We start from the raw sequence: 26,863 nt of genomic DNA on the forward strand, positions 1-26,863 counted from the left end.
AAATTATTTATTCGTCCGTTAAAGTTGTTAATATTTATTTATAATATATAGTAGTATTTATCTAAAGAAGAAATGATATTAAAATTACTCTCTATATTCTAAAATCTTTACACAATTAAAAATGTGGTACTAAGAAAGTATTAAACCGAATGCTCCCCATTTAAGGTTGACTTTGTTTATCTTGACCTTCACCTTATAAAAATGGAATTTTATTTACCAACATGACATGACAAGGATTCATTGCCTTGCTTAATTGCTTATATAATAACCAAACTACCCAACTCCCCCGCCCTTATTTTTACCTACAATTTCATTTCAGAATAATGTGAGAAAATGGTATCACATTGGTGTACGTAGCCAAACAATAGAGTGACTATTAGAATTATGATAAGAGTGAGTCCTACAATTATCTTAAAAAGTGGATGGAATCATCAAGTCCAAGTGGCTTATTCTAACTACAGTTTTTGGGTTCAACATGGGTTTCCTTTTGCCCTAAAACCCACCACAAAATAGCACAATACATTGTTCTTTCCTAGCCAAGGTTCAAATTTCTCTTCACAACAATGAAATATCATGGCCTCCCCTCAAAATTAAACTTTTTTATTAGCACTTCTTAAGAACAATAAATCCTTAAAAAAGAATCTTGTTATTACATATTCTTTCTTAGCACAAGGTTCTAATTTTTGAATTTAAAAGTAATTAAGTGTCAGAAACATAGATATATATTTAAATACCATGTTCTTACTGTCAGCATAAATATCATATTCCATAGAAAAGGATTTTGGAGCAGTGCATTTATGCACTTTATCCCTCATTTACTTACTTGAACATATTACCAAGCAAGCAAATTCAATGGATGTTCCCAATAATAATAATAAAGCTTTAAGGTGCATAAAATAGAATAAGGCGGCTCGTGGTAGAATTTGGTGGACCGTCGGTGTCAAAAGCCAATTATCTGTAAAGGTATTTCAAAAGGTTAGCCTCCTAATTCACATTTGTAAAATGAAATTCTAAATTTGGAGTAATGTAAACCACAATCCTTATAATCTTAGTTGATATAGTGTATTTAATCAACGGAGTACCAATTCAGTTAAGAAATGATTTTAGAATTGTTTTTGTCTATCTATATTTTTATATAAATTTAATAATAATTAATTTATGGTAATTCTTAAATCTTCAAATTTATCATGTCAATTAAAAATTTTATTTGATGTTTACATAATTCTTCATAAATGTATTTTTTACATGAATTTTTTACCCAATTCATATACTTGTCCTAATCTAATATTCCCTTAGTAAGCATTTATCTAAATTAAATTGATAAAAAGTGAAACCTCAACTTGAATATCAAATTATAGATTTTTTTTTAAAATTTTAAGATAATATTAATTTTAGTGTAAAGTTGATTAAAAGCTAATAGTAGTATATATTTTAAAGTTATTTTTATATAATATTTTTATTATGAACGTATATAAATAGAACTACCAGTATTTCTGCATTTGGTTTGTTAAAATTTAGATGGTTTTCTCTTAAACGGAACGTGAAAAATGAAACCAATAAAAAATGAATGCCTATATATATTTATATATATGTAAAGTTGAAAAAGGAGAATTTGAATTAAAAATATTAAACCTAATAAATGGGTTGAGTTAAAAATATAATTTTAATTTTAATTTTAATATTTAAAGTTTAAGATTTATTAATATGTAAAATGAATATTATAGGATAAAATATACTCTAATAGAGGTGAAATTAGAAAATTTATTTCGGGGTGAAACTGTATTTTTATAATTTTTAAAGGATTAAATTAAATTTTTATAATTTTTAGAGGGGCCCAAAATGTAATTTTACTTTTACTAATTTAAAATTTTAAATTTTTCAAAAAGCTTAAATAGATTATTTTTCATTTTAGGGGAGGTCAAGGCTCCTGCTAACCCCTTAAATATACTACCATGCTCTAAGCTCCTATATTTTTTGCACGTTTGAAATTTAATTATTTTATTTTATTTTTATTTTCAATGATTTAATTTTTTTACTTTTTCAGATTTCAAATTTTAATTTTAACAGTTAACTTTAGTTAAATTATTTTATTAAATTTATTGACATGACATTTTAAAATTAAAAAAAAAACACACTTAGTAGCTATTAAAAAAGTGTTGCTATTTTGTAATTTTTTAAAGGTTTTTGCTTTATCAAAAAAAAAAAAAAGTGTTGCAACAAACTTAAATTTAACAATTTTTTTTACAAATACTAATAAATTGACATACATTTTTAAATCCAAAATCTAGAAGAATTAAATGTCTTAAAACAAAAATAAAAATATTAAATTGAAATGTATGGAATATATTTTAACCTATATATTAAACCTTAATACAAGAAAGAAATTTACTTTCTCTTGGGGTAAAATCACAATTTTCAGAATTAAATTGAGTCAACTGTAGATTATTGGGAATGAAAATTAATTAGTGACCGATCCAGATTAATTGACTCGTGAATAATTAAATCTAATGAAGTGAAAATTAATGATCCATCCGGTTGGTAGAACCGGAGTCAAAAAGCGACAGCCAATGTTGATATGTTATTTGCTTTGGGTTTAGCATTTCAATTGAATTTGGAAAAAAACAGGTCGTGGGAGGGGAGGGTTTAGACTTTGGCAGGCCGCCAAGTGCAGTTTTCCCTCTCCACTTTGCGCTCCACGTTAGACTCTCGCTTTAATGCCTCTTAACTCTTATTTTTCATTAACTCCACTACATCAAAACTCGCGTTACAATTATAATTAATATTGATTTTTTTTTTTGCAAAAAATATAATTATGAATTAATTAATCAATGGGAGTGGTTGGAGTCTAATTGTTTTTTAAAGAAATTATTTTTAATATAAGTTAGTAATAATAATTATTTAATTATAAAATAAATACATTTGTAATATTTTTAAAAAAGAATGAATAATATATATTAAAGTAAAAACAACTATAATTGTTGATAGAATGTTATAGTGTAGAAACATGAAGTGGTAAGAATAAAGTTTTGGAGTGCTGTAGTGGAATATATTTGGGTGGGATCTCAACAATAGAGTCTAAATTAATTAACATAATTAAGAACCCTGAATGCTCTTTAAATACGCCTCTCATTTCATTCTATTTATACGAGCAAACTACGCAGTGTCTTCAACAGTTCAACCTAAGCACTGTTTCTTTGTTTTCCCCCTCAGACAAATACACACTCGTCTTTTAGGCTTTGAAGAACGCTAGCCCAACCATCTTTGAAACTATGCTCTGTCCAATATGAATATGGAGAAACAATATTTGGATTGGATACTAGTCCCGATGGGGATTCTTTTAATGGTGTCCTACCATCTATGGCTTCTTTATCGAATCTTAAAACATCCCACCAAGACTGTCATCGGCGTCAACGCCATCAACCGCCGTTTTTGGGTTCAAGCTATGATGGAGGTTGGTCTTTTACTTCTTTCTTTAAATCTTGATTTCCTTTCTATAGAAATGGTAACTGATTGATGTAAAAAAAAATTATTGGGGGGCGCATGCAGGACGGGTCAAAAGGAGTATTGGCAGTGCAGTCGCTGCGAAACAATATAATGGCGTCGACCTTATTAGCATCGACGGCTATCATGTTGAGTTCCCTCATCGCCATCTTGATGACGAGTGGGAGCAGCAATAGATCGTCCTGGTTCTTATTCGGAGATAGAAGCGAGTTTGCATTTTCGATCAAGTTCTTTGCCATATTGGTTTGTTTCATGGTGGCCTTTTTACTCAACTTGCAGTCCATTAGGTATTACAGCCATGCAAGCATCCTCATCAACGTGCCCTTGAAGAAGATGGCCCACCGCCACCAACATCTCACAGCTGAATATGTAGCTAACACAGTGAATAGAGGCAGCTACTTTTGGTCCCTAGGACTCCGTGCCTTTTACTTCTCTTTCCCCCTCTTCTTGTGGATCTTTGGACCCCTTCCTATGTTCTTTTCTTGCATTGCCCTTGTTTTCTTGCTGTATTTCCTTGACATCACTTTTAAATTCGGGTGGGCGGTTGGGGCTGTGGATGACAATGGCCACAACGGCCACAACGGCGATGAAGAATTAGGAGTTTCAAGTACTCGATCCTGATCCCGTTAAATAATTCGTGCAATCAAAGTTGAATCGAATTGCCTTTTTTACTCCTCGGGAAAATAAGGGTACTGTTTCTTTTAGGTTTCTACGTTAATTATCATCTGTATGGAGCTGGTTTGATAATTCGAAAAGGGTTTTTAGCCTTTTCATATATGAAAATGCAATGAAGGAGAATTGTTCCATAAAGAGGAAATGAAAAATGAAAGCTTGCTTTTTCTTAGATAAATATTCATTTTCCCTTAGTCAGCAATGGTTTCTAGTGTTAAGAAATTTACCCCAAAAAAGGAGATGGCGTGTAAGTTCACCAAAAGTTGCAGTTTATTTAAAAGAAGAAAGTATTGCAGATTTTAGTTTAGGGTTATGATAATCCTTTTTTAAGGTAGTTAATTCAAAGACAGAAAAGACAAAAGAGATTAAGAGGAAGACTCCACGAACTGAGCTACAAGACATTGTGGTACCAAGTTGAGTTCCATTTGTACTTTTTTGGAATTTTGAGTTCATCAACTTGGTGATGTCTCAGATACCTACTTTCACATCAGATATATTATTCGCTTCCGTTGAAGGGATATTCGCCACTCTCCACGTGCACTGCAATAGCTTATATAATAAAGGGAGATGAATCCTCTATCATTTTATATCTGCTAATATATATAGTTAGTCAATGAGAAGAGTATAAACTATAGGCAACATGCAAACAGCAAATTTCAACAAAACACTAGCTACTAAATTTGGATTATTCAAGAAATATTTTTACACTAATACATTCCTTTCTCATATGTGTTGCTGATCTGAGCTGCCAAGAATGTTGTATACTGTATAAATTCTCCACCTTGACATGCTTATAGGTTGTTGACAAAGCTTGTGATTAGTTTTTTTTTTTTCTTGAAATTTCATAATTCCTCATCATTTCCAAACATTTATCTATGGTTCTTTTTTTTTTTGGTATGTTGAACAATCATGAATAAACTGTTCCATATAATGCAAAACCTCCTCATGCAATGACCTGTAGGCAAGAGAAACTTACAGCTCATACAACCACCATGTTCAGCAAGTATATACCATATGATTGAGTGTTTGAAAATAAGCATGTAAGCAACAAGACTGAGTGCATACAATGGACAGACCAAACATGATGAGGGGTCGAGTGGTTGGAGGATGCGCATTTGTTTTAGGAATAACATGTAACATGAAGAGACTACATTTGGTAAGGATTTGTTCTTACATTCAGGTGTCTTCAATCATGTTTTCTCTGAGCACAATGCTATTGTATTGTATAAATAATATTGAATGAAAAGGTTATGGACAAGTGAGAAAATCAATGAAACTGTGCCAGTAAAAACTAGGTACCTATTATCATACTATCATTCATCTCTGAACATCAGTTGCTTTTAACTTCAGCTTCATGATACCCGCTTGAACAACTATTTCTTCTTTAGATGTGTCAACTTTTAAAACTGTTGCTCTCTTGCCAAGGGATGAAACATGCACTGTATCACCAACCTTAGGAAGCTCAGTAATTTTTTCTGCATCATAAAGGCCAAAGGAAATATTTACTAATAAAAACTCAAATGACTTTTTCACTGGTCTAAGCTTAATAGAGACATTCCAGCGCAAGGAGTTTTCCACTCCTACTCTACACAAGAAACTTCATTTTCTTATAAATGATACCTGATTGTGGTTGCTTAATAACTTGAATGGAGGATGAACTCATATTGGTACCCTGCGGCTCATTTTCAACTGCCGTAGCATGCTTGTAATTATTTGCTAGCTTACGCTTGCTTGCTTTACTGAGTTGAGATTGTTTCATTGTAGATGTACGAAGCTGCCGTACCTTTTTGTGAAGGGTAGATCGAGCAACTGCAGCAGCCTCAGACAGTTCTCGCATCTTCTTATATCTTTGTTGAGCGCCAAGATCCTGGAGCTTTCTTCTGCTGACCAATAGCTTTTCATGGAGATCTCTTGACATCCTTTAATAACAAGCAGAACCCAGACATTAGATACAGCATCCACTGGCAAAGTTATAATTAGTAATTATCAACACTACATGATTAGAAAAGCATTTTTTACATAATGGATAAATGCAGCATTGACAAACTCTTACTTCTCTCCATAATTTAGTTTTCCATGGTTATTGGCTTATCACATAGGAGACTGCAAGTGGACCTTAAATATTTTGTCCTCAAGTCAAACAGTAATAGGCGACATGACAAGAGAGCTTAATTCACGCAGAGCTGAATCACAGCTTCCTTTACAAGGAAGCGAATCACTAAATTATTCACAATAAGAATTTTAGAATACCTTGAATTCAGAAAAAGCAAGAGGTAGCATTATTTAGTTAGGCCGGTTTAACTATTCTTAATTTTGGAGAGATTAGTATGCCTAAAGCTGATGGAATGTGGTTACATCATTATATTTTCATTTTTGATACTTTCAAATTTCAATAATGTATTAGTCTAAAAATAATCATTTCCATAAAATCCACCATCCAAGGTCTTTGCTTTAGAAATAATGTACAGGCAAAATTCCTTCACCAAATAATAAAAACTCTTAGGGTGTGCTTGACTGGGTAGAAATGTGAAGGGATGGAAGGAGGGAGTGGAAAAGTGGAAAGAAAATAATTTTGAGTGTACTTGATAGGGAAGAAAAATTAGAGGAAAGAAAAAGCAGATGATCGTTTTCCATCCTAAGGCATAAAAACAAATCTTTCCAAAACGGAATGATAAGTGGAGAGAAAATAAGAGAGAAATGTATGTTAGTTCAAAATTATGCAATTTTCAAATTTTTTATTTTTTTTCCTTTCATTTTTCAACCAAGCTATAGAGGGAAAGAAAATTTTTTTCTTTCAATTTTTCCATCTTTCCTACAAAGCACACCTATGGGAAGAAAAATTATATTTTCCACCTTTCTATTTTTCTACCGCTTAAATTTTCCATCCTTCTAATTTTCTTTGAAGAGGAAGAAAAATAGAAAGATGAGAACAAAATTTTTTTTCCAGAGTTGTTTTTGGTAGGAAAGATGGAAAAATTGAAAGGAAAAGTAATTTTCTTTCCTTCTGTTGCTTGGTAGAGTTGAAAAAAAGAAAGAATAAGATAGAACATTTGAAAAATGCATAATTTTGAACTAACATGCACCTCTCTCATTTTCTCTCATCCCATCATTCCAATTTAGCAGTTGGTTTTTATGCATTAGGATGGAAAATGATCAACTTTCCTATTTTCTTTCCTCTCACTTTTCTCCCATACCAAGCAGACTCAAATTTTATTTTCTTTCCACTTTTCCACTCCTTCCTTCTATCTCTCCACTTTTTCCACTCAACCAAGCACACCCTTAATGCTACGATAGCCTTATATAAATTCTAGTTGTAGACCAGCCAAAAAAATAAAGCTCCATGGACACAGTTGCCAGATAAAATTGGACAATTGCAAAAAGGAATTACGTTTGTCTAAAATGTCTGCAATTAGCAGGGAAAATGAAATGGAAAACAGCATGCTTTATAAAATTGATTTGAAAATTAGCATTCTTTTTAACCAATATCATTGCCCTGTATATTTTAGAATAGTTAGAGTGTAGACTCATTCAGTGAGGATATAAATATATCAAAATCCATTAGAAAACTCATAAAAGACTAGCTGATCAGAAATAACTTTTAAAGATGCTGAACAAGGTAAAGAGCATGATTGAGAGCAGTTATCTTCCTAGCCTTTTAAAATTAAATCAATGGGCATTAAAGATTTTTTACTTCACATCCGGTAATCAAATTTTCAAGAAAGATACATACGTCAGGTAATGCCTACACTCCTTGATAAGCTCTTGGAATTTTTGCTTGTATGTTTCCATATCCATTATTACCTGCATTAAGAAATGAACCCAATATTATAAGGAATACTGATTATGTAGGAAGTAGGATGAAACAGAGAGCTCAGTATTAATTTTCAACTACATGGTACATACAAGTCCTGAAAACAGTCATTTTCAGTAGCTGTAAAATCAGTAATCATACAACTGTGCAACTGAACAATAGTAACTTTTGTAAAGCAAAGTACACAATAATAGTTAATTAACCCATGAGCCAGTCCTATCAGATATCATAACTTAACAAATAACAAGCATATTACATCATTACCCAATTACCTCATCAATCTCTGCACTAGCAGCACCATATAATTCGCGAGCATTATCAACAATAGTGCTTGGAACACCCAATCTTTCAGCTATATTGATTGCATTTGAACGACCTAAAAAATTGTTACACTGCCAAAGTAAGTCATGGTAAAACTCGTTATAACAAGATGATGATAACCAGAAGTTCCTTTGTTGCAAAACTTGGCTTGAGAACCTTTTGTGCAAGACACAGTTAACTAGCAGAAAACAGTCCAAGAATCAAGTAGTTGATTATTGTCACATACTCAAGACTGAATACCTGGTACTCCCCAAAGAATCTTGTAAGTTGGCTTAAAATTCTCTTCATCGAACTCCATGCAAGCATTTTCAAAAGCATCATTACTGCCAAACATAATATAACATCAAGAATTTGGTGCGGCAACACAATCCTTATTATAGATGAAAGAGACAGGAGATAGATAACAACATATAATTTATATGAATGAGTTGAAACTACAATAATCATAAACCATAAACCTGATCACAGTTTATATTTCCTTCAAAAAGTAGATGTGTCAGTAGACTGAAGCAAGCAACTATATACCTGTATTTCAAAGTTTTAAGTTCGCCATGATGCGTTGTAGCTATTGTCAACAATGCACCACTTCTAGCAAAAGATTCTAGCAGAGACATTCCCAGTGCTGCTCCTTCAAGGGGATTAGTTCCTGCACCAACCTAGTAGATATGGAATGGGGTAAAATCCGTTTTAGATTTGTTTGTAACTGAGAAGTTATTTCTTCCCTTCAACCTCACTGTTAATTGAGGTAAGTAATCAAAGATGCTTAATTGAAACATACTTCATCTAGCAGCACCAGTGATCGCCTTGTGGACTGTAATTGAATTTCCTGCAACACAATGTGTGGTATTTAATCCCCAAAACTAAAGAATTCATAGTTGACAACTAAAATCCAAACTCTATAAGGAATGAATCAAAGTCACCAAGCTTTTAATCTTAGGAATGATGTCCAACCAATTTGAAGAGATGAGTTTGTTGGCCTAAAATGCTGAATATTTACACTGCAGCCAGTCATACACTTTGAACCGTCCAAGAAATTGGTTCATCTCAAACAAGCAGGAAGAGTTAAAGAAAGTATATCATTCTTACACTAATTTGTTTCAAGTGGCCAGAGAATGTAGATAATGATTGAGACAAGGACTGCTCATCGCCAATATCGGCAAAAACACAATCAAACCAAGGAACTTTTGCAGATTCTGAAGATAAAACATGAAGACCTGCAATATTACAGAAATTAGGATAAGGTTATGCAGTATAGGGCAAAAAATAACGACCAAAAGAATATAACAGGTAAAGCAAATAAAACTACTGCTCAGTGAAGTTATATTAATATTCACCATAAGCATTAAGAGAAAACTCGGTTAAATCGGAAAACTTAGCATATGGTTTGAAACATTAATGCTGTGATTCATCTTTTGTTTCACAAGCGTTTCTGTCATGCATACAAGTCAACACAGTTGCAGTGCAAGCAAAAAGCTTAGAATGGGAGAAAGCTAATATGTTAATAACTACACAACCATGGAGCATTATATAATTCTGACGCCTCCATTCAGTTTTTCAGGAGCATAAATGATTCATTAAAGAAAAACATAGACCTGATTTTGCCATCATAGCAGCCAATCCAATTGTCTTTAAGCATATAGTTTTACCACCAGTATTAGGGCCAGTTATGACCAGCACTCTTGTCTTCTGAGAAATAAAAAAATCAACTGGTACAGGGGGAGCTTCTTCTAGTGCTCTAACCTGGAACCAAGAGAATAGTCCTTTTGAAACTGAACCTTGACATGATTGGATATTAATATTATTTAGCCACTGATTAAACTAATAGATTATGGATAATATTAAGTTATTTAACTAGTTACCTGCTTTTGCAAGGATGAAAGATCTATTTCTGCCTCTCCTTTCACAGCCATATTCTCTGCCTGCATTTTTCTTCTCCTGATTTCCTAAGGCAAAAGACAGTAAGGAGTAGAAGAATAGATAACTGCAAGTAATTAGAATGAAGTTAACCACTTGACTCTTGAGAGTTGCTTGAGCAAAATTTAACTGTAGCTATCTCTTGTGCCAATTAGTAGATAAACAGCAGTTCTAAACACCACTGAGGACACAAGAGCAAAAGAATTCAATTTTCATAAACTTATATGAAAGTTACAATTCTTAAACGTGTTTTCAGACAAATAAAGGTTTAGGACAACAAAAGTTAGAAATATGTTACTTACAGCAGCAGCACTGCGGACATTCTTCCGGGCTGTGCTCAGCTTTTCCCTATGCTGCTGAAGTAATAAAGGGTGATAAGCTTTAGGCAGATAAAAAATCCATTCTTTTTTTGGATTTGAGGCCTGTGAATTTTTTTCCTTTGATCTGTAGGGTTCAGCCATTAAAGGTCCATCAATGTCTTCTGGCAGGAAAATATTGGGGTATGTCCCTCCATATGAAAGACTATAAGTTGCACGAGCATAAATCTAGATGTCAAGAAAAAGAAACAGAATGACAATGGATAATCAATAAGTAAAAATAAACTATTATTTCATCAAAATGAAAAAGAATGTTACAAAATGTAATCCAGAGAAATATTTTGAAGCTCTTGTATTGGTGATGTAGAATTATGACAGGTTCTACTTTGTGAGAACCTGATAGGTCTTCCTCATAGTTGGCATTAAGCATGCACACATATCTTTGAGCCTTTTTTTAGCACAAAGGAGAACATACCCATCACAAACCAAACTGGTACAATTACGATATTCCTAAAGCTCTTTAAGGCATCAATTATTAGATCCAAAAAATATCATATCTAAACCTTTCTAAGCATATTTTCTCTTCACCTTTTTCATAAATAAATTATAATCCAAGAAGAAGTCGCAAGAAATCACCTACCATATCCAATTGAATTGCAGTTCTCAAGCTTTTTTCAATGTCATCAAGATCCATTTGTATCTGCATAGATAGTAGCAACAGAAACACATAAAGAGAGATAAATGAAAGTCTGGATAAGAAAGTAATTTCAGATATTAAAGTGAGCAACCTTTTCTGTCACCATCAAAAGCACATCAGCTTCGGCCTTTGCCACCAATACTCTCGCTTGCTGTAACTCATCATTCAAAGGAACAGCTGCAAGTGGCTCTATGATACTTCCTGAACCACTAGAACCATTTATATCCTTTCAAGAACTTGGAATTAAAAGGTAAGCTCCCATCAACAGCTCATGAGCACAAAAGCAATACAAAAAGATCTGACCTTCAAAAATATTTTAGCACTGATCCAGGAAAACTGGCAAAATCAGGAAATGCTACAGGTTTAAATTGTGAATTAGCTATATTAATACAAATTGACCCATCTCTTCATCCCATGGTCCTCTTAGATGTCAGTTATTTGTCTCAAAAAGTAAATGAATTGTGCATTTTCTCAAACAATGTCGCTGGAGAAGAAATCTCTATGTACCATAGTCAAATTTTATTTCATAACTATTGAAGATTAAGCTACATTTTATTTGGTTTAAGTTTTACATTTTAATAAGGATGTGGGAAAGGGGAAAAGTAATCTTTTCTATAAGGCTTTTCAACTTGATTCATCATTTAGAAATTAACTGAAGGTCCCTGATTAACAAACTGCAAACCAACTTGTTGAAACAGTTAATGAAAGTATTCTCCTATCATCCAAAATAGGGTTTGCCAGTGTCTTTGTGTGCCTCAATAATACAAAATTTACCATGGCATGGCCCTGCTAAGCAGTAACCTCTAAGCTCTAACACATAAGACACAAAACTGGGCTATACCTTTTCATATCAAACATTGACGTAATTGCATAAATTGATGCAGCAATTTTACGCACCTGGACAGTAGAAGACCCTTAAAACCTGTTGGCTGATCAGTCCCTGAACTTATACACCATCTACCATCAACACTGCTCGCCACCTTAATCAATAGCACAGTTGTAATTAGGATAACAGACTTATTTCCATGAAGATTGATATAGCATACATTGGTAATAAAATGCATCTTACCATAAGGGCAGCTTCTTTTGTTTCATTCCTAATTAGTTTGTCCATTAATTGATGCAACTGAACAGACAGGCAACTAGACAGTTAAAATGCAAAGTAGGAAAAGAAAAAAGGACTCGAGCCGATATTATAATTAACAGAAAAATATGTCAAAACAACACAGGTAAATCAGAAATGGTAGATTTAACCTGATAAACAAAAATTTAGCATATATAAGAGCATTTTCCTTGAGCATGACAAGGATTGATTTGATGCTGGAAATACAGAACATAGGTAGAGCTAGACCAAAATTGATATAATTTGAAGTGTATGACCTTAATTGAGATGTATGAAGATAAAAGGATTCATGTAGCCTACTGCATGGGCAAAAAAGTGTGAGTTACAGGTTTAAGGCTTAGCTGAATTTAATAAGATTTCTATCTCATTCACACTAAGATGTTTGAACCATAGTTTTATTTAATTTCTCGTTCTTTCTGAGGGGACTGTTGAGAACAACCAAGCAAGGACGGGATAACAACTGAGTTCTTTTACCATGGAGCCTAAGAAGAAAAACCAAGAAATTTCACCTTTCTTTCAAGTGTTCGGACTTGATCACGAGCTTTTTTAAGGGCAGAACTCTGAAAAAGGAATTTCAAGATAGAATAAGATGAATGGCATATGATTAAAAACAAAACTCTATACTTAATTTCACAGATGAAATGTTGAGGCAAAAGGAACAAACCGCAGAGTCTTTAACAGAGCCATCTTCATCTATAACTTGCTGAATCAACTTGATTATTGACCTATTTACAACCAGTTGAGTAATCTGCAAGCAATTCCGCTAAATATTCAACCTCGACTGATTAACAGTTTGAAATAGCTCTTACTTATAATTTTAAAATAAATTTAATATTGGAAAAAGAAAAAGAAACTAAATCTAAATGCGCATTTGCATTTGGAAGAAGGGTGAGAGGCTAAGAATTTGAAGGGCAAAATTTACCATTTGACTGAGAGGCATGAATTGCTTATACCAGTCAGAGTCTTGCTTGATTGCAGCTTTTAAACTAAGCTGCAAAGCTTCAACAAACTGCAGTAAAGATAGAAGAGCCATTGCTTCGTTTGCATCTAAAGGTAAACCCCTCCGTGCATGTTTGATAGCAGATTCAACCTTTACAGAGACAAAAACACAAACACTTGGAGGAGCCATAAATCGACAATACCAAATTAAAAGCTGGAAGAAAGTGAAAAAAGAAAAAAGAAAAAAGAAAAAAGAAGAAGATATTTACGAGAGCAAGGTCGACGGAAGTCAAGTCCAAGATAAAAGAGTCATGATTGTGCATTAGGATCGCAGCATTGGTTTCTTGTAAAAGACTCAAACTCTCTTGGAATGTTTGATCGAGAGACCAAAGCTGGGCCTATCAAATTATCAATCGTTACACCCCAATCAAAGAAAACAAAAAAAAAAAATTGTGGGTTTTATCTAAAAGGAAGAGAAAAACTGAAAGGAAACCTTAGTTGCTTGACGACCCAAGGATGTGCGGGCAAAAGAGGCAACGGAGTGGCAAAGCTTATCCCATTCTAAAACCCTGAGAGAATTGGATTTGACTTTGGATAGATTATGGTGGTCCATCGAGGATGATACTTTGAAATAAGCATTCCTTCTTCGGATTATATTGATTGGGCAACCATGAATGGTGCCCACTGCTGCAAAAAGTGGCACTGGCATGCTCATCAGCTGTTACAAATGGCGGGAGGATGGTGATTGGTATTCAACGGCCACCCTAACACCACCAAATCAGAAGTTCGCTTCATTTTTATCCGTTAACATGTTAATTTTAATCGTTAATTTTAATCGTTAATATAAGGGTTAATATCAGATTAGGCCCCTGTTCGTTAGTACTTCTTCTAATATAGTACCTCTACTTTCAAACTGTCCAATTTGGTATATAAATTTCAATCCCGTTTATTAGACCATAATGTGGTAAATTTTTTTATACATGACACGTGACCAATTGAGCGAAGAAAGTGACATTCTTTTTATGACCTTTTACTAAAGTTTAAAGACTTCTCTACAATTAATTTAAATATTAAAAATATAAAATTATTTTTTAAGGATTATTATCTTATACTGAAGTAAAAAAAAAAATCCACAAGTGAGTCTTAGTTGATACTATTTATTTTTAAGATATAATAAAATAATAATAAATAATTAAAAAAGACACTTCGTATCATTCTAAGTATCCTTGAGTTATTTTACTCCGCTCACAGTTCACAAAATAAGAACCTATTTTAATACTGAAAATATTGTAAAATGACACAGAAATTGATCCTCTAATTATCATTTTTGGCAAAAAGAAAACATTAAGTATCTAAGTGAAAAATAGTATAGTTTAAAGGTCAATTTTGTAGTTTATATAAAAAGACATTATTACAAGTAGGGATAAATATTAAAACTATACATGAATTTTGGTCTAATATTTAAAATTTTGATTTAATCCAAAACTTATAAATTATTAACACTAATTATTGATTTATCATCAATTTATGTTTACTTATTGCATACACAAATAATAATATTTATCTAATATAAACTTAAATTGATGCATTTATTTCTTTAAATGTATATGATTGAATTAAAATTAAAGTTTCATGTATAAACTTCAACCATAATTAAAATTTCATATTAATTATATAATTTTATTTCTATAGATAATTTTAAGTTTTTTTTAAATCAAGGTATATTTTGTTTTTTATAACATTAACCAAAAAATTTTGAAGTTTTGCAAGTGGTATTAATAAATCTGTTAATTGGAAATTGAGTTGCTTTTATGATTGAAAAATAAAAAATAAAAAATTATTAAAATTTAGTTAATAAAAAAAATTATGCCATTCATATTACTCCCAGTCTGTGGTGATAATACAGATAAATCAAACACTATCTTCATCTTATGATTTCTCCCATTGGATTTTTAAAAAAGGTTAAACCATACTCATTCAAACAGGAATAGTATATATAATCCACAGCTCATAATATTACAAACATAACAATAATGGAGATATAACGCCGATCATCATCAACCCAATTAAGGCTGATACGTGATATAACCCAACCTGTAATCATTTGGTTGAATTAAACCTTCTAGCCCCTGCTATTCCATCCTTTATCGTCAATTGGTTTTAGCTTCTTCCTTGCTAGAGGCACCATCATGTTCAACTTCATCCTTCTTTACCGGTTCTCCACTTGCCTTGACCTTATCATCTTCTTCATCATCGTTCTTCGACTCGGGTTTACCGTCATCCTTTTCCGGTTCAGCAGACGAGGATTCACCCTCCTTCGAATCAGAAATATCTTTCTCCGTCTTCTTCTCACCTCCGTTGGCATCGTCCTGCATATAATAGATATTATTAACAAATAAGTGTAATACACGTATATTATGCATGCATCAATATAAAGTACATCAGCAGCGGTATCGGGTTTAGGTTTCTCGGGCTTCATAGGAACGCCAGCAGTAGTATCGAACTCCTTGGGTTTGCTTGCGCAGCCTCCCATTATTAAAACGTTAGGAACTTTCGGGGATGATTGGCGGCGGCGGTGGTGGTGGTGGTGGGATTGTACTACGCTGTTGTGGTTTAAGAAATGGAAGCAATGCAGGGAATCCGTTAAAATAGGTATATCGGCTACTAATAATTAGGAGAGTTCGTCGGGCATTGGCATGGCAATGTTAGGTTCAGTTGTAGGCTGTATATCTATAGTTGTCACCTTCTGTTAATTGGTATATAGATTGACCGCCGTTGTTTTTCACGGCGACTTTTACGGCAGGGTGAGGGGTGAGAAATGTATATATTGGTTGGAGTTGGTTGTCACTGTTATATCGACGGAAATTTATGGCCCTTCTACATGCACGGAAAATGGAAATTTTGGTCTATTTTGGAAAAAAATTAATTAAAATTTAATACGATATGAAATTTGATATGATTAGTGAATTTTTCGAAATTTATAAAATTAATTTATTGTGTCAAAATTTATATATAAAAATGTAAATATGTATTATGTATAGAACAATGCTTGATATGGTTAGTAATAAAATACAAATATTTTTGTTAATTTTATTATTAGACCAAATTAAAAAATTAAGAGTTGGATGACTAAAATAAAACGAAAGACATAATTAAGTGACATTTTTATAATTTATCCATAAAAAATAATTTTTAGCATATATTTAACATTTTACATCATTATTTAATAGAAAAAATTTAACAAAAAAGACTAATCTGCATCTTTCGAAATGCAATTTAACACTAAAAACAGGAGCTTCCTTAATGCTTTTACTCCTTAGGTGGCTTTTGAAGCTGAAATTCATGGCAAGTGAAAAATTACATTTTTATTTTATAATTTGAGACACATGTTTTTTTTATAAAAGAGTTTAACAGATAAGTTATAATTTTGGTGAAATGGTATTACGAGTTGACTTAACCTCAACTCATTTAGTTTAAAACTATTAATAAATATTATTATACAATATTTTATTTTTTTTATATTGTTAAGATATCTATGAAATCTCCCACAATTATTTAGATCTCACACTTTAATAAATTTAGAGTTACAAATCCCTCGGACTAAGAGGGATTGGAATTGAAATTCAAAATTTTAATTAATTATGATTTTCATAGTTTATTACAAACACCGAAATAGATAATAAATGGTTAGTGGATTAATTAACAAAATCATGATAATTTGTCATAATTTTTTAGAGCCAAATAAAAAATAATTAAATAATATCTTTAAACTAATATTTTGGTAATCTGAATAGTATCGTTTTTAACTTTTTATGGTAGTTTATACTTGTGTTAGTTAACTCGGCCGATACTATGTATGTTAAATGAAATTATAAAAATTAGATCACAATGAAAAATCAGTAAACTCTAATGGATAACTAAGAAACAGAAGGACAAGCTTTTCTGGAAGCTAAAGATATCATCATACTGGTAATTCTTAGCCATTAAGGCGTTAACAAAGATAAATTTCAACAGCTTTGACGGCTTCTTTCTTTACTCGTGTGTTAGTATTTTTAGTTTTTTTTTTTTTTGTCCAAAGGAAACGGAATCTTCATTATTGTTATACGAAGACGAAGATAATCCTTCATTTGTCCTTGTACTCGTTTTTCCTTGTTCGGCGTTTGTACATTGATTACATGTAAGGTGAATGAATTCATTTGCTATCGAGACAACTCTATTCAAGGATTTTAAGCTTTGATTTGTTGAAGAATTTTGGTATTGGTCTGAATCGGGAAAGAAACTAAACACGAAGGGAGCTTCCTTTTTCTTTTTCAGTTGCCAAAAGGGAAGAAGCTCGGTCCTTTGCCTATTAATATTCTTACGAATTCCGTTTGCAGGCAACCCATTTCACCGTTTTCGTGTTTTAGAGCATTCGAATCAATCAAACATGGCGATGTTGTTTTGTGAATATGCATTGTCGTTGCTGTTGCTGTTGTTGTTGCTGCTGCTCGTTCCTTTCTCCTATTCCTTCACTCTTGGACCACAACAGCAATTTTCGGCCATACGTTTGCCTTCCGAGGTCGATCCATGCACCAGTTCCCCTCGGCCTAATTTCTGCCCTGTTAACTGCTTCATGGCAGACCCTGTTTGTGGTGACAACGGTGTTACCTACTGGTGCGGGTGTGCCGATGCTTATTGCGCGGGGGCTAAAGTTGCCAGGATAGGATTTTGCGAGGCAGGTAACAAAGGTGGAAATGGATCTCTCACTGTGCAAGCACTGCTTTTGGTGCACATAGTTTGGCTCATCGTTCTGGGATTTACTGTTTTGTTGGGCCTTATATGAATATTTGTTTTTTTTTCACCCTCGACAAAGAACAATGAGGGCTCTTTTTAATTTGAACTTTTAGTGGTAATTCATACAGAAGCATATATGTAACCATTGATTTAAGTAAGCAAGCATTAGGTTTTTCATTTTCCTGACCATCATTTTGCCCAGTTTATCTATTTTTCCTATTGCATTTGAATCTCTGACGAAATCAGTTCGTGCAAAGAAATGAAGACAGAAGGGGCTTTCTTATCAGAAGCATAAGAAATCATATGAAATGAAATGCTTATATGTAAGTGAAGATAGAAGGGCAAGGCAGGTAATTCTTGAGAACTATTTTCAACATTTTAGTTTGATTCTCGAGGCTGGAAAATAACACCAGCCTGTATTACATGGCAGTCCTAATGTCTTGCCAGATGAATGAGCATCATTTTATCAATTCTAAATTTCCCTAAATCCCCTACATTTTTCCTTTTGAAATATTCAGAACCTCTTAACTAGTATCAAAGTAGTGTCCATACAAGCGATAAAAATTTGGTAAATTTGGTTTCTATTCTTCTTTCTTGGAGCTCTGAAGTGAAAATCCCGGTTGATCATCATGACTTGTGTCCCTCGCTTCCACAGATGTAGGGAGGTCTCGAGTTTCACCTTCAGGCTCTTCCGAAGGAGAATCTTTTGCATGAGAACCATCTGTAGAAGCATTTTTTACCAGGCTTTTGTACATGGTGAGAGCTTGGGCAATCATGTTTGAAGGGTTTGCTGTAGAACTAGGAAGCAACATTGTTGTACCCTAACAAATTAACAAAAGACATGTTCAGTAGCATGATTGAATGACTAAACATTGATAACATTAATCCTGGCAACAGGTGTCAGCTATTTCTCCCTTTTACCTCCTTGGCAATGTTACTGAATGCTTGAACATACTGCTCCGCAATCCTCAAACTTGCTGCCTATAAAAGAGATTAAATTTTAGTTCCCACTTTATTCTTGATTCATATGACACTCGCATATCAGAAGTACCTTCCCTATATCAGCAAAATCTAGACAACTAATGAGCATCAAATCATTACACAAGTGCAGAACCAGGAACCGAAGTCTCTTTGACTCTTGGGCATATACTAGTTGACATTTACAAGTATCATGGTCAGCCCAACATGTTTACCAATTCTATCACAGGAAATTCATGATAGAAATGTTAGCACCTATTACACACACACATGATGACAATGATGGAAGAATCTCACCTCAACTCCCCCATTTTCCTTCAAGGACTGCGACACCAAGGCAATTCCTTTGGCTGTAGCTTGGGCTCTAGCAAGGATGGCTTCAGCTTCACCTGATAAATGAGTTTGTAAAGAAGGAAATTTTATGGACATGAAGAGAATAATCAAAAGAGACAAGAACAATAATAAAATCATTGCTTGATCAGTTTGTGTTGTCCCACCATTTTTTACAATTACAATTACAATTGCTTGAGCCGTATGCTAAAAAATCAAAATTAATCACCCACATCAAGTTCAATTAAATTCATATAAAGCCCCACCATTTTTTAAATTATGACTGTTTACTAGTTGATGATCACTAACCTTGTGCTCGGTTAACCTGATCCATTCTTGCTGCTTCAGATGCTAAGATCACAGAACTTTTCCTACCATCAGCAATATTTATGTCGGCCTGTCTTTCTCCTGTTAGAATTAACTTTTATGAATAAATCATGTTGTCTAAATTAACCATTAAAAGAAGATGGCATAGAGCCATTAGATACTATACTACCTTACCCTAAAAAGGAAAAGAACTATTACTGCATTACCTTCAGATTCAAGAACTTGAGCTCTCCTTTTACGCTCTGCTTCTGCTTGCATCTCCATAGCTGCCCTCACTCCCCGAGGTGGAGATATATCCCCTGGTTTGATAGGAAAGAGAAATATATATGATGTATTGCAAACATAAAACAATTCCAGAAAGAAAATATTGGCTAAACCATACTCACTTATCTCATAACGGAGACATCGAAGGCCCCAGTCTCTTGCAGCCACATTGATGGACTCCTGCAATAGTCATTTCATTTAAAAAAAATCATCATCCTTTTCTGTAAGAGAGAAAGGGAGGGGGAATTTGAGACTTTTATGGTGCAAAACAAGTACAAGACTAATAGGATATCATTCCAACTGTTTTCACACTTCCATAATCACTTGTCACTGGAAAATCATCAGAAAAGACATTTAGCAAACTACCTAAAAGAAATATATCCAATCAGGCATAAACTTATCAGAGCAGCCACATACAGATATTAATCATGAAAACCTTGTTGACATCAGAGGGAAAATCAATATAACAAGCATTAGCCTTCAATTGTCAACTTGAAAGAATTTGACAGGAACCATCAAAAGTATGTATTAGCCTTCCCATAGAATAAAATGTGTGGAAATATACAAATTCAACAAATATGCCTCCTCCCAAACTGTTAACACAAAGTCAAGAGTCAAATTTATAAAGAGCCTCTACCTATTTTCCACTTATCCAATTATTGATATAGAACCAGAATTGTATTATAAACCCAATTCATCATATGTCGGGTCGATTTTTCTAAAAAGTTAGATTTCAAGAACAAAAGGAAAAAAAAGATAGAATCAAAGAAAGAAAACGAACCACAATCTTTTCGTTGAGAGTATCTCTTTCTTCGAAGGTCTTGTCGAGGGTTATTTTACCAAGCTCGCTTCGCATGGTTGTTTGAGCAAGCTGAATGACGGCATAAATTGGGTTCTCAACACCATAAGAAGCAAGCTTGGGGTCAACAATCTGCAAAGGTTCCAAAGAAAATTATAGACCAGAAAGAATATAAAAATTGAGCAAAAAGGGCAAAGAAGAGGAGTGGAATGGAAGAAAGACCTTAACATACAGAACGCCATCAATGAGAATGCTGACATTGTCTTTGGTAATAGCGGATTGGTCCGGGATAGGAATAGCCTCTTCCTTAAGGGAATGAACGTAGGCAATTCGATCCACGAATGGGATAAGGAAATGTATACCAGATGGCAGCGTTTTTAAGTATTTCCCGAACCTTTCTATCACGTAAGCTTTCTTCTCCGGTACTATACGGATTCCCCAATTTACTGGAGGTGCAGCCTCGTACGTAAAAAGGAATTGAATTGAAACAAAAAGTTGAAGCAAGAATTGAAATCATTTTTGGGTCTAAAGTAGAATCAAATTATAAAAATATTTAAAACTACCTGATGCCAGGATCGCGGCCGGCGCGAAGATGACGCACGGTGGTGGCGAACGGTGGAGAAAAGAGGCGCGGAGTGGAAGAAGAATGCTGGCGGATAACGGCAGTTGAGAAGGAGGATTCCTGGAGATATCTAAGAGTCTTCACCGCATTGTTCAGGGAATTCACTCTCCAAATCTTACCCATTTCAATCTTTGGATATTTATTCCGTTTTTTATGGGAATCTATTGGCTTCTATTTCTATGAATTTTTTTCTTCTTCTAAATTCGTTCTTCTTTTCCCCCAATCAAGAAACACGTACCAATTCCCAAAAGGGTTTTAATTAATAAGCTCTAAAGCCCTAGTAAAACCTTTGAAAATTGAATTGGAAAATCAAAATCATTTTCTGCGAGTCACTGTTCTTTCTCCGGTGAATACTGGTTGAACCGAGCTTTGTCCCATTTTCCTCTAAAGCCCAAACTACATTGAAAGCCTTTTTTATTAAGCCGAAACCACAATTGCAATTCATAGACTTATTGATATGACCCCAATTCAGAAACTTCAAATCAATCCATCTGAATCCAAATTTTAGCCCACTCTATTTAATCATCTAAATCTGTCCCTCTCAAATCCAAAAGCACAAAAATTAGATATCAATTTAAACTCGAAACATACAAACTTACAAATAATCATGAACTTAAAATATTTAAAACCACGTTACTCTAATACGGAAAACTCAATTCTTAAACTTAAAATAATTCAAACTCATTCAAAGTACAACCTCTCTTACCTTAAAATACATTACTAGCATCATACTATGACATGATGATTAACAGTGCCACGGTTTTTTTAGATATAATCATATTTATCGAGATTATTAAAAATAAAATCAAAACAAAAAAAATTAATATAGACTTGAGTAGTTTATGAGCATTAGTGTCTCATTTACACTCCTAATCAATTTTATTTTATGAGTGAGGTCACTACTTCAACTAATTCAATTAATTCATTTGATCGGATTAAATAAATCATTAAAAATTTTTAACATCTAACTAGCCAATTTGATCCCGTTGACAACCTTGAGTAATAAATGATCCATCACTGCAGTAAGAAATTGTAATACCAAACTCACGCAGGAATGTCCCAAGAAAAACACAAGAAGATAAAGGCACAAGTGCTTTTCAGCTGCTGTCTCATCTCCTATTGAAATTGCGGAAAACAGGCTCCAATCCAACACCAGCTGTATCTACCTATCTGTCTGATTTTTCCGAGAAAGTTCCGTTTGCAACTTTCCCAGTGGTCACCACTCTTTCATTATTTGCACTCCGTTTTTCACCACATTATCCATCTATAAATAATTTAGATATGTACTCATCAAATTTCGATTAATTACAATTCAATAGCCTGACAAGATAAACTTTTTGGTGGACCTTACTGGGCTTCACCGTATAAGGGTATGTTGGTAGACATATATAGGAATCATTTATGTATAGAAATCCGCCATAATTAAAGAGAAAGTTTCTTAGTCCAATATCCCAGAATAGTTAAAACAAACGAGGGTTTTTTTATCCATATTTAAAGTAAAGGGGCAGTCCACTGTGTAAACAGTTTAATTACTTGTTTAGCTTAAATATGTCTATTATGAATATGCCAATGACTGACAATATATATGCCAATGCCAATGGCATGGAGCATCTGTTAAAAAACGCTTTTTCCTTTGTATTTTTCCATTTATTTCTTCTCTCTTAGAAAACCCCATTCTTGTTCACTCTTCTTTTTTGTTTGTTTCCATCTGGAATCGGAAAACAAAAACCGGTGGCACCGACAACCGGTTTTCCGATCCCTGTTCTTTCACTCTCTTTTTCCGAAAGCCATGGGAGCAATGAAGAAATGGTTGAGTTGGTCTCAAATGGTAACCAGCATGTTGTTGGTACAACTATTTGCAACAGGGCAACAGCTTCTTTCTAAAGTTATATTGAATCAAGGAACCTTCATCTTTTCATTCATGGCTTACCGACATTTAGTCGCCGCTCTCTGTGTCGCTCCTTTTGCTTTCTTCCTGGAAAGGTTTCCTCTTTTTCATACATGTTACTTTATGTTCCTTGTTATTGTTTTGTTGTACATTGTTTTAAGGTGGCTTTTGTCTATGTTTTTTCGCCATGGTTGCAGAGTTGATTCAAAGAAGATGGCTTGGTCGACATGGTTATGGCTCTTCATCAATGCCTTGACAGGGTAAACCATTTGTGTTTTGGTTGTTAAGCATTTCGTATATGATAAAAACTCTTTTTCTTATTTTACTTAATATTACAAAGCAAACATCAAAAGACTGTAAAATTTGTTTGTTAATTATAGAGTTTTAAATAAACAAAAATTAGAGAATCTATACCGATTTGACCCCCGAGAAAAACCAATAATTTCATATATCACCATCAACTTTCGTATCTGGCTTTTTAAAAAAAAGCAGAAACGAGACATTCCTTTCTTTATTTTCCCTTAGACAAACATAAATACTTATCTGAATCACACAGATAAATGACGTTATTATAAGTGAAAGAAAGACTCTTGTTTTGTGGATATAGACGTCTTTGATAATGTAAGCAAAGGACAATGGAATTCATTGCCTCTTTTAACTTTTAAAGGGTTTTAATGAGGTGTCAGTGTGTGATTTAATGTGTTCATAATAAATATTCTACACTTGACTGGATTCTTTTAAGTTTTTTTTTATTGGATTTCTTTACGTATTTTATTTGATGTGAGACACGTAGCTGAATTTTAATCACCTGCCGAAAGATAAAAAGGAAAGCTAAAGATATGAAATACAACATAAACTTTGCATAAATGTACTTTAAGAATTGAATTAAAGCAATAAAGAATACGAGCAATAGTAAAGATGTTCCCCCACTTTTTTTAGAACCAATCAATACGAATTCAAGTTCAACCAAACAACTTCTGCTTAATTCAACAACCAATTTGACTTCCCATGGTATCATTTCAAGCACACGCAGCTACCACTGGAATCATTGACCATGCTTAATTATTATTATTATGATTTAATTTTTCTAATTAACCACATGAACAGGATAACAATGGCGATGGGACTGTTTTATTATGGTCTTCGAGACACAACAGCAACATATTCCACCAACTTCCTCAACATAATTCCCATTGTCACCTTTGTTTTCTCCATCTTTTTACGGTAATACATTAAGCGATCCAAATTTGGTTTCTAGTTGCAGGGGGGAAGGGTCGACGTATAATAAAGGAATATTGTGTTTTTTTTTTTTTGTAGAATGGAAAAGCTGGGATTAGGCAGCAAAGCAGGCAAAATCAAGACTGTGGGTGCAATTATATGTGTTGGAGGAGCGCTGACAACGAGTCTTTATAAGGGAAAAGCGTTCTATCTCACGCATGATCATCATCCCCATTACCACTCACCTGCTGTTGCTGCTACCATGGCAGTCTCGAGTCCTCACTGGACTCGTGGTACTTTCATGCTTGTTGGTAGTTGCTTGTGCTATGCTACTTGGTACATATTGCAGGTATCAACTAAATGTTACAATGTCATCATCCCACTATGTCCATTTTTCCCTCTCTTTTTTTTTCTTTTTAAGGATGTTTCAATATGTTTCATTTTCAACTTTGAAACAGGTGAAGTTGCTGGAAGTATTTCCGTCGAGATATCGGGCAACGCTGATAACATGCATCATGGCGTCCGTACAATCAACAGCCATAGGCCTGTGTTTAGACAGGAGTAAGGCTGCTTGGAGAATAGAGTGGAACTTGCAGCTAGTTACTATAGTTTACTCGGTAATGTTACTAACCTATTTCTCTTTCCTATTTATTGAATTGGTCTGAGTCAGGTGAATTTGGATTGGGTTCATTATTTAAGTCAATTTTAGTTGAAAAAAATATTAATTTTGATTACTTTTAATTTGGATATTTTTATTTTAAATTAATTTTGAGTTGGGGTTAAATAAATTAGGGTTATTGACTTTGAAATTTTATAATAAAATTAAATTTTAGTTTGAATTGATATATCTAAATGACAGTTTTTAAGTTTAAAAACTTAATGCTCATCTTTGAATGATGGAAAACACGAGCCGAGCACAACAAAATTTAAGAAAGATAAAATAGTTATGACATGACAAAAGTTGCAAGTAATACCCACGTACTAGAATTAGTTATATATATATATGATACTTAAAATAGATAAGATTTTGGTTGTGCAGGGAGCACTAAGTACTGCAGCAACATTCTGCTTACTTACATGGTCGATTGCTAAGCAAGGCCCTACCTATGCCCCAATGTTCAACCCGCTGTCCTTAATATTCGTTGCCATATCAGAAGCTTTATTGCTCGGTGAACAGATGAGACTCGGAATGTATGTTCTATTAATTCCTGGTACAAATTCAAAGCGATGCTTAAAATCTATAATTCTCTTACTCACATTTACTGCAATGGTTTCATGTTTTCAGTGTGTTAGGCACGGTTATGATAATAGTTGGATTGTACTCATTTTTGTGGGGAAGAAGGAAGGAAACGAAACTATTAGGTCAAGCATTGACGGCCAAAGCGGATCTGGAGTCGGGAGAGATGCAGTTGAAGAGCTTTGTAACACCATCACCTGTTAAAAGCGTTTATGCTAAGGAAGGAGGAGCTCTAAAAGATAGTGTAATATCTTGGAATCAATAGGAACCCCATTTTTTTTGTAAAGGTCATGTTTATACTCAGAAATGTTCACTTACCTTAGTTCCAAGGAAACTAGCTAGGCTGTTGATTTCACTAATATTTGGATGAATAATTTAAAAGGGTTCTCTTTCAAATCCAGTAATGCAAAGTTCATGCATTTTACAGTACTGCTCGAGTGTTAATTCGCGATTACAATGACGAGCGACAGGTTTGGTATGACTTTTCCTTGTCGGGCTTGGGTCCATAATACAGCAGGAGGAAGCCCAACTGTTACCGGGCAAGAAAGAAGGATCCGCAACATGTCACGGGGAAAAACATTAAATTTATATAATTCATTATGAAAAGTTTTAAAAATAAATTAATTGATGTCATTGGAAGGTAAGTACCGAGCTATTAAAATTCTTACTATCTAGGTTTCATATTAACAACTTACTTTAGGAGAAATCTTTAAAATATTATTCATTAAGAGTTGACTTATCTCTCAACAGTAAAAATAATATGTTTGAGATGTTTGTGCTCGATTTTATCTTCGAGTTTTATTTATATCACTTTTACCCAGAAACATCATACAAGGGCATGGGTTCAAGCCCCACAAAGAACAATTGCTCACATTTCCTTAGTGGACAAGGCGCTCTCACTTCGTGAACCTATTAAGAGCTTTTCGTGGAGTCAAAAGACAAAACTTGCAGATAAAATTCAGCACAATACTTTCACTGTCGAGGGATTTATCGACCCTCGACGAACGATAATTCAAAGACTTCTTCCAATGCAAGTCTGACCTCCCCTCAACAAGTGTCACATTGAGTATTTACACGTGTAGGATTTCCGTTTATATTTTATTCTAGTTAAGTTTAATCTTATATTAATCTT

At 33.6% G+C, this 26,863-nt stretch overlaps 6 protein-coding genes across 12 annotated transcripts; 3 read left to right on the forward strand and 3 right to left on the reverse strand.

Annotated features, from left to right (window-relative positions):
* Nucleotides 1-3,123: 3,123 nt before the first annotated feature.
* Nucleotides 3,124-4,351, forward strand: LOC107929574 (uncharacterized). Its single transcript, XM_016861043.2, has 2 exons — nucleotides 3,124-3,451; nucleotides 3,547-4,351. Exons 1-2 carry the CDS (start codon nucleotides 3,284-3,286, stop codon nucleotides 4,120-4,122), a joined length of 744 nt encoding a protein of 247 aa, XP_016716532.2. The 5' UTR covers nucleotides 3,124-3,283; the 3' UTR covers nucleotides 4,123-4,351.
* Nucleotides 4,352-4,827: 476 nt separating this feature from the next.
* LOC107929573 (endonuclease MutS2) lies at nucleotides 4,828-14,093 on the reverse strand. Of its 5 annotated transcripts, XR_001692852.2 has the most exons (22): nucleotides 13,789-14,093; nucleotides 13,565-13,693; nucleotides 13,279-13,446; nucleotides 13,021-13,104; nucleotides 12,866-12,916; nucleotides 12,303-12,359; nucleotides 12,131-12,213; nucleotides 11,325-11,442; nucleotides 11,177-11,236; nucleotides 10,522-10,764; nucleotides 10,165-10,240; nucleotides 9,898-10,080; nucleotides 9,392-9,519; nucleotides 9,084-9,131; nucleotides 8,831-8,961; nucleotides 8,546-8,628; nucleotides 8,257-8,360; nucleotides 7,904-7,974; nucleotides 5,794-6,092; nucleotides 5,473-5,648; nucleotides 5,348-5,389; nucleotides 4,828-5,128 (listed from the first exon to the last, which is right to left on the reverse strand). XR_001692852.2 is itself a non-coding variant. In XM_016861041.2 (21 exons), the coding sequence occupies exons 1-20, from the start codon at nucleotides 14,008-14,010 to the stop codon at nucleotides 5,491-5,493; spliced, it is 2,496 nt and encodes an 831-aa protein (XP_016716530.2). In that variant the 5' UTR covers nucleotides 14,011-14,093; the 3' UTR covers nucleotides 4,828-5,128; nucleotides 5,473-5,490. The 5 variants fall into 5 exon arrangements, 3 of the variants coding, with proteins under 3 accessions (XP_016716530.2, XP_016716529.2, XP_016716531.2); XR_001692851.2 differs by having other exon boundaries at nucleotides 5,348-5,648; XM_016861041.2 differs by lacking the exon at nucleotides 5,348-5,389.
* Nucleotides 14,094-15,271: 1,178 nt separating this feature from the next.
* LOC121211179 (uncharacterized) lies at nucleotides 15,272-15,997 on the reverse strand. The gene is made up of 2 exons (XM_041083637.1): nucleotides 15,736-15,997; nucleotides 15,272-15,664 (listed from the first exon to the last, which is right to left on the reverse strand). Exons 1-2 carry the CDS (start codon nucleotides 15,826-15,828, stop codon nucleotides 15,446-15,448), a joined length of 312 nt encoding a protein of 103 aa, XP_040939571.1. The 5' UTR covers nucleotides 15,829-15,997; the 3' UTR covers nucleotides 15,272-15,445.
* A 1,361-nt stretch (nucleotides 15,998-17,358) lies between these two features.
* On the forward strand, nucleotides 17,359-18,227 carry LOC107929479 (uncharacterized). Its single transcript, XM_016860912.2, has one exon. The coding sequence runs from the start codon at nucleotides 17,722-17,724 to the stop codon at nucleotides 18,115-18,117; it is 396 nt and encodes a 131-aa protein (XP_016716401.1). The 5' UTR covers nucleotides 17,359-17,721; the 3' UTR covers nucleotides 18,118-18,227.
* A 206-nt stretch (nucleotides 18,228-18,433) lies between these two features.
* Nucleotides 18,434-21,769, reverse strand: LOC107929520 (stomatin-like protein 2, mitochondrial). 3 transcript variants are annotated; one of them, XM_041083638.1, is made up of 9 exons: nucleotides 21,330-21,769; nucleotides 20,989-21,212; nucleotides 20,749-20,898; nucleotides 20,090-20,147; nucleotides 19,910-20,002; nucleotides 19,686-19,784; nucleotides 19,344-19,435; nucleotides 18,990-19,049; nucleotides 18,434-18,889 (listed from the first exon to the last, which is right to left on the reverse strand). In XM_041083638.1, the coding sequence occupies exons 3-9, from the start codon at nucleotides 20,821-20,823 to the stop codon at nucleotides 18,650-18,652; spliced, it is 717 nt and encodes a 238-aa protein (XP_040939572.1). In that variant the 5' UTR covers nucleotides 20,824-20,898; nucleotides 20,989-21,212; nucleotides 21,330-21,769; the 3' UTR covers nucleotides 18,434-18,649. The 3 variants fall into 3 exon arrangements, with proteins under 3 accessions (XP_040939572.1, XP_016716452.2, XP_040939573.1); XM_016860963.2 differs by having other exon boundaries at nucleotides 20,989-21,225; XM_041083639.1 differs by having other exon boundaries at nucleotides 20,989-21,769.
* A 1,090-nt stretch (nucleotides 21,770-22,859) lies between these two features.
* LOC107929478 (WAT1-related protein At1g43650) lies at nucleotides 22,860-26,160 on the forward strand. The gene is made up of 7 exons (XM_016860911.2): nucleotides 22,860-23,371; nucleotides 23,474-23,536; nucleotides 24,384-24,500; nucleotides 24,594-24,843; nucleotides 24,953-25,111; nucleotides 25,534-25,685; nucleotides 25,780-26,160. The coding sequence occupies exons 1-7, from the start codon at nucleotides 23,178-23,180 to the stop codon at nucleotides 25,994-25,996; spliced, it is 1,152 nt and encodes a 383-aa protein (XP_016716400.2). The 5' UTR covers nucleotides 22,860-23,177; the 3' UTR covers nucleotides 25,997-26,160.
* The last annotated feature ends 703 nt before the right edge of the window (nucleotides 26,161-26,863 follow it).

Source organism: Gossypium hirsutum, chromosome A12, assembly GCF_007990345.1.
Source record: "Gossypium hirsutum isolate 1008001.06 chromosome A12, Gossypium_hirsutum_v2.1, whole genome shotgun sequence".
NCBI classification, from domain to species: Eukaryota; Viridiplantae; Streptophyta; class Magnoliopsida; order Malvales; family Malvaceae; genus Gossypium; species Gossypium hirsutum.

Excerpts from the sequence above, each read along its gene's own strand:
- LOC107929574 (XM_016861043.2), top strand. The coding sequence starts at position 3,284 with ATGAATATGGAGAAACAATATTTGGATTGGATACTAGTCCCGATGGGG. Across the intron at positions 3,452-3,546 it reads GGGTTCAAGCTATGATGGAG|GACGGGTCAAAAGGAGTATT; the intron begins GTTGGTCTTTTA and ends GGGCGCATGCAG.
- LOC107929573 (XM_016861041.2), bottom strand. The coding sequence starts at position 14,010 with ATGAGCATGCCAGTGCCACTTTTTGCAGCAGTGGGCACCATTCATGGT. Across the intron at positions 10,241-10,521 it reads ATGTCCGCAGTGCTGCTGCT|GAGAAGAAAAATGCAGGCAG; the intron begins GTAAGTAACATA and ends TTAGGAAATCAG. Across the intron at positions 7,975-8,256 it reads CTAGTGCAGAGATTGATGAG|GTAATAATGGATATGGAAAC; the intron begins GTAATTGGGTAA and ends TTCTTAATGCAG.
- LOC121211179 (XM_041083637.1), bottom strand. The coding sequence starts at position 15,828 with ATGGGAGGCTGCGCAAGCAAACCCAAGGAGTTCGATACTACTGCTGGC. Across the intron at positions 15,665-15,735 it reads AACCCGATACCGCTGCTGAT|GACGATGCCAACGGAGGTGA; the intron begins GTACTTTATATT and ends TATTATATGCAG.
- LOC107929479 (XM_016860912.2), top strand. The coding sequence starts at position 17,722 with ATGGCGATGTTGTTTTGTGAATATGCATTGTCGTTGCTGTTGCTGTTG.
- LOC107929520 (XM_041083638.1), bottom strand. The coding sequence starts at position 20,823 with ATGCGAAGCGAGCTTGGTAAAATAACCCTCGACAAGACCTTCGAAGAA. Across the intron at positions 20,003-20,089 it reads ATGTCTCCGTTATGAGATAA|GGGATATATCTCCACCTCGG; the intron begins GTGAGTATGGTT and ends CTATCAAACCAG. Across the intron at positions 19,050-19,343 it reads AGGAAAATGGGGGAGTTGAG|GCAGCAAGTTTGAGGATTGC; the intron begins GTGAGATTCTTC and ends TCTCTTTTATAG.
- LOC107929478 (XM_016860911.2), top strand. The coding sequence starts at position 23,178 with ATGGGAGCAATGAAGAAATGGTTGAGTTGGTCTCAAATGGTAACCAGC. Across the intron at positions 25,112-25,533 it reads TAGTTACTATAGTTTACTCG|GGAGCACTAAGTACTGCAGC; the intron begins GTAATGTTACTA and ends TTGGTTGTGCAG. Across the intron at positions 25,686-25,779 it reads GAACAGATGAGACTCGGAAT|TGTGTTAGGCACGGTTATGA; the intron begins GTATGTTCTATT and ends TCATGTTTTCAG.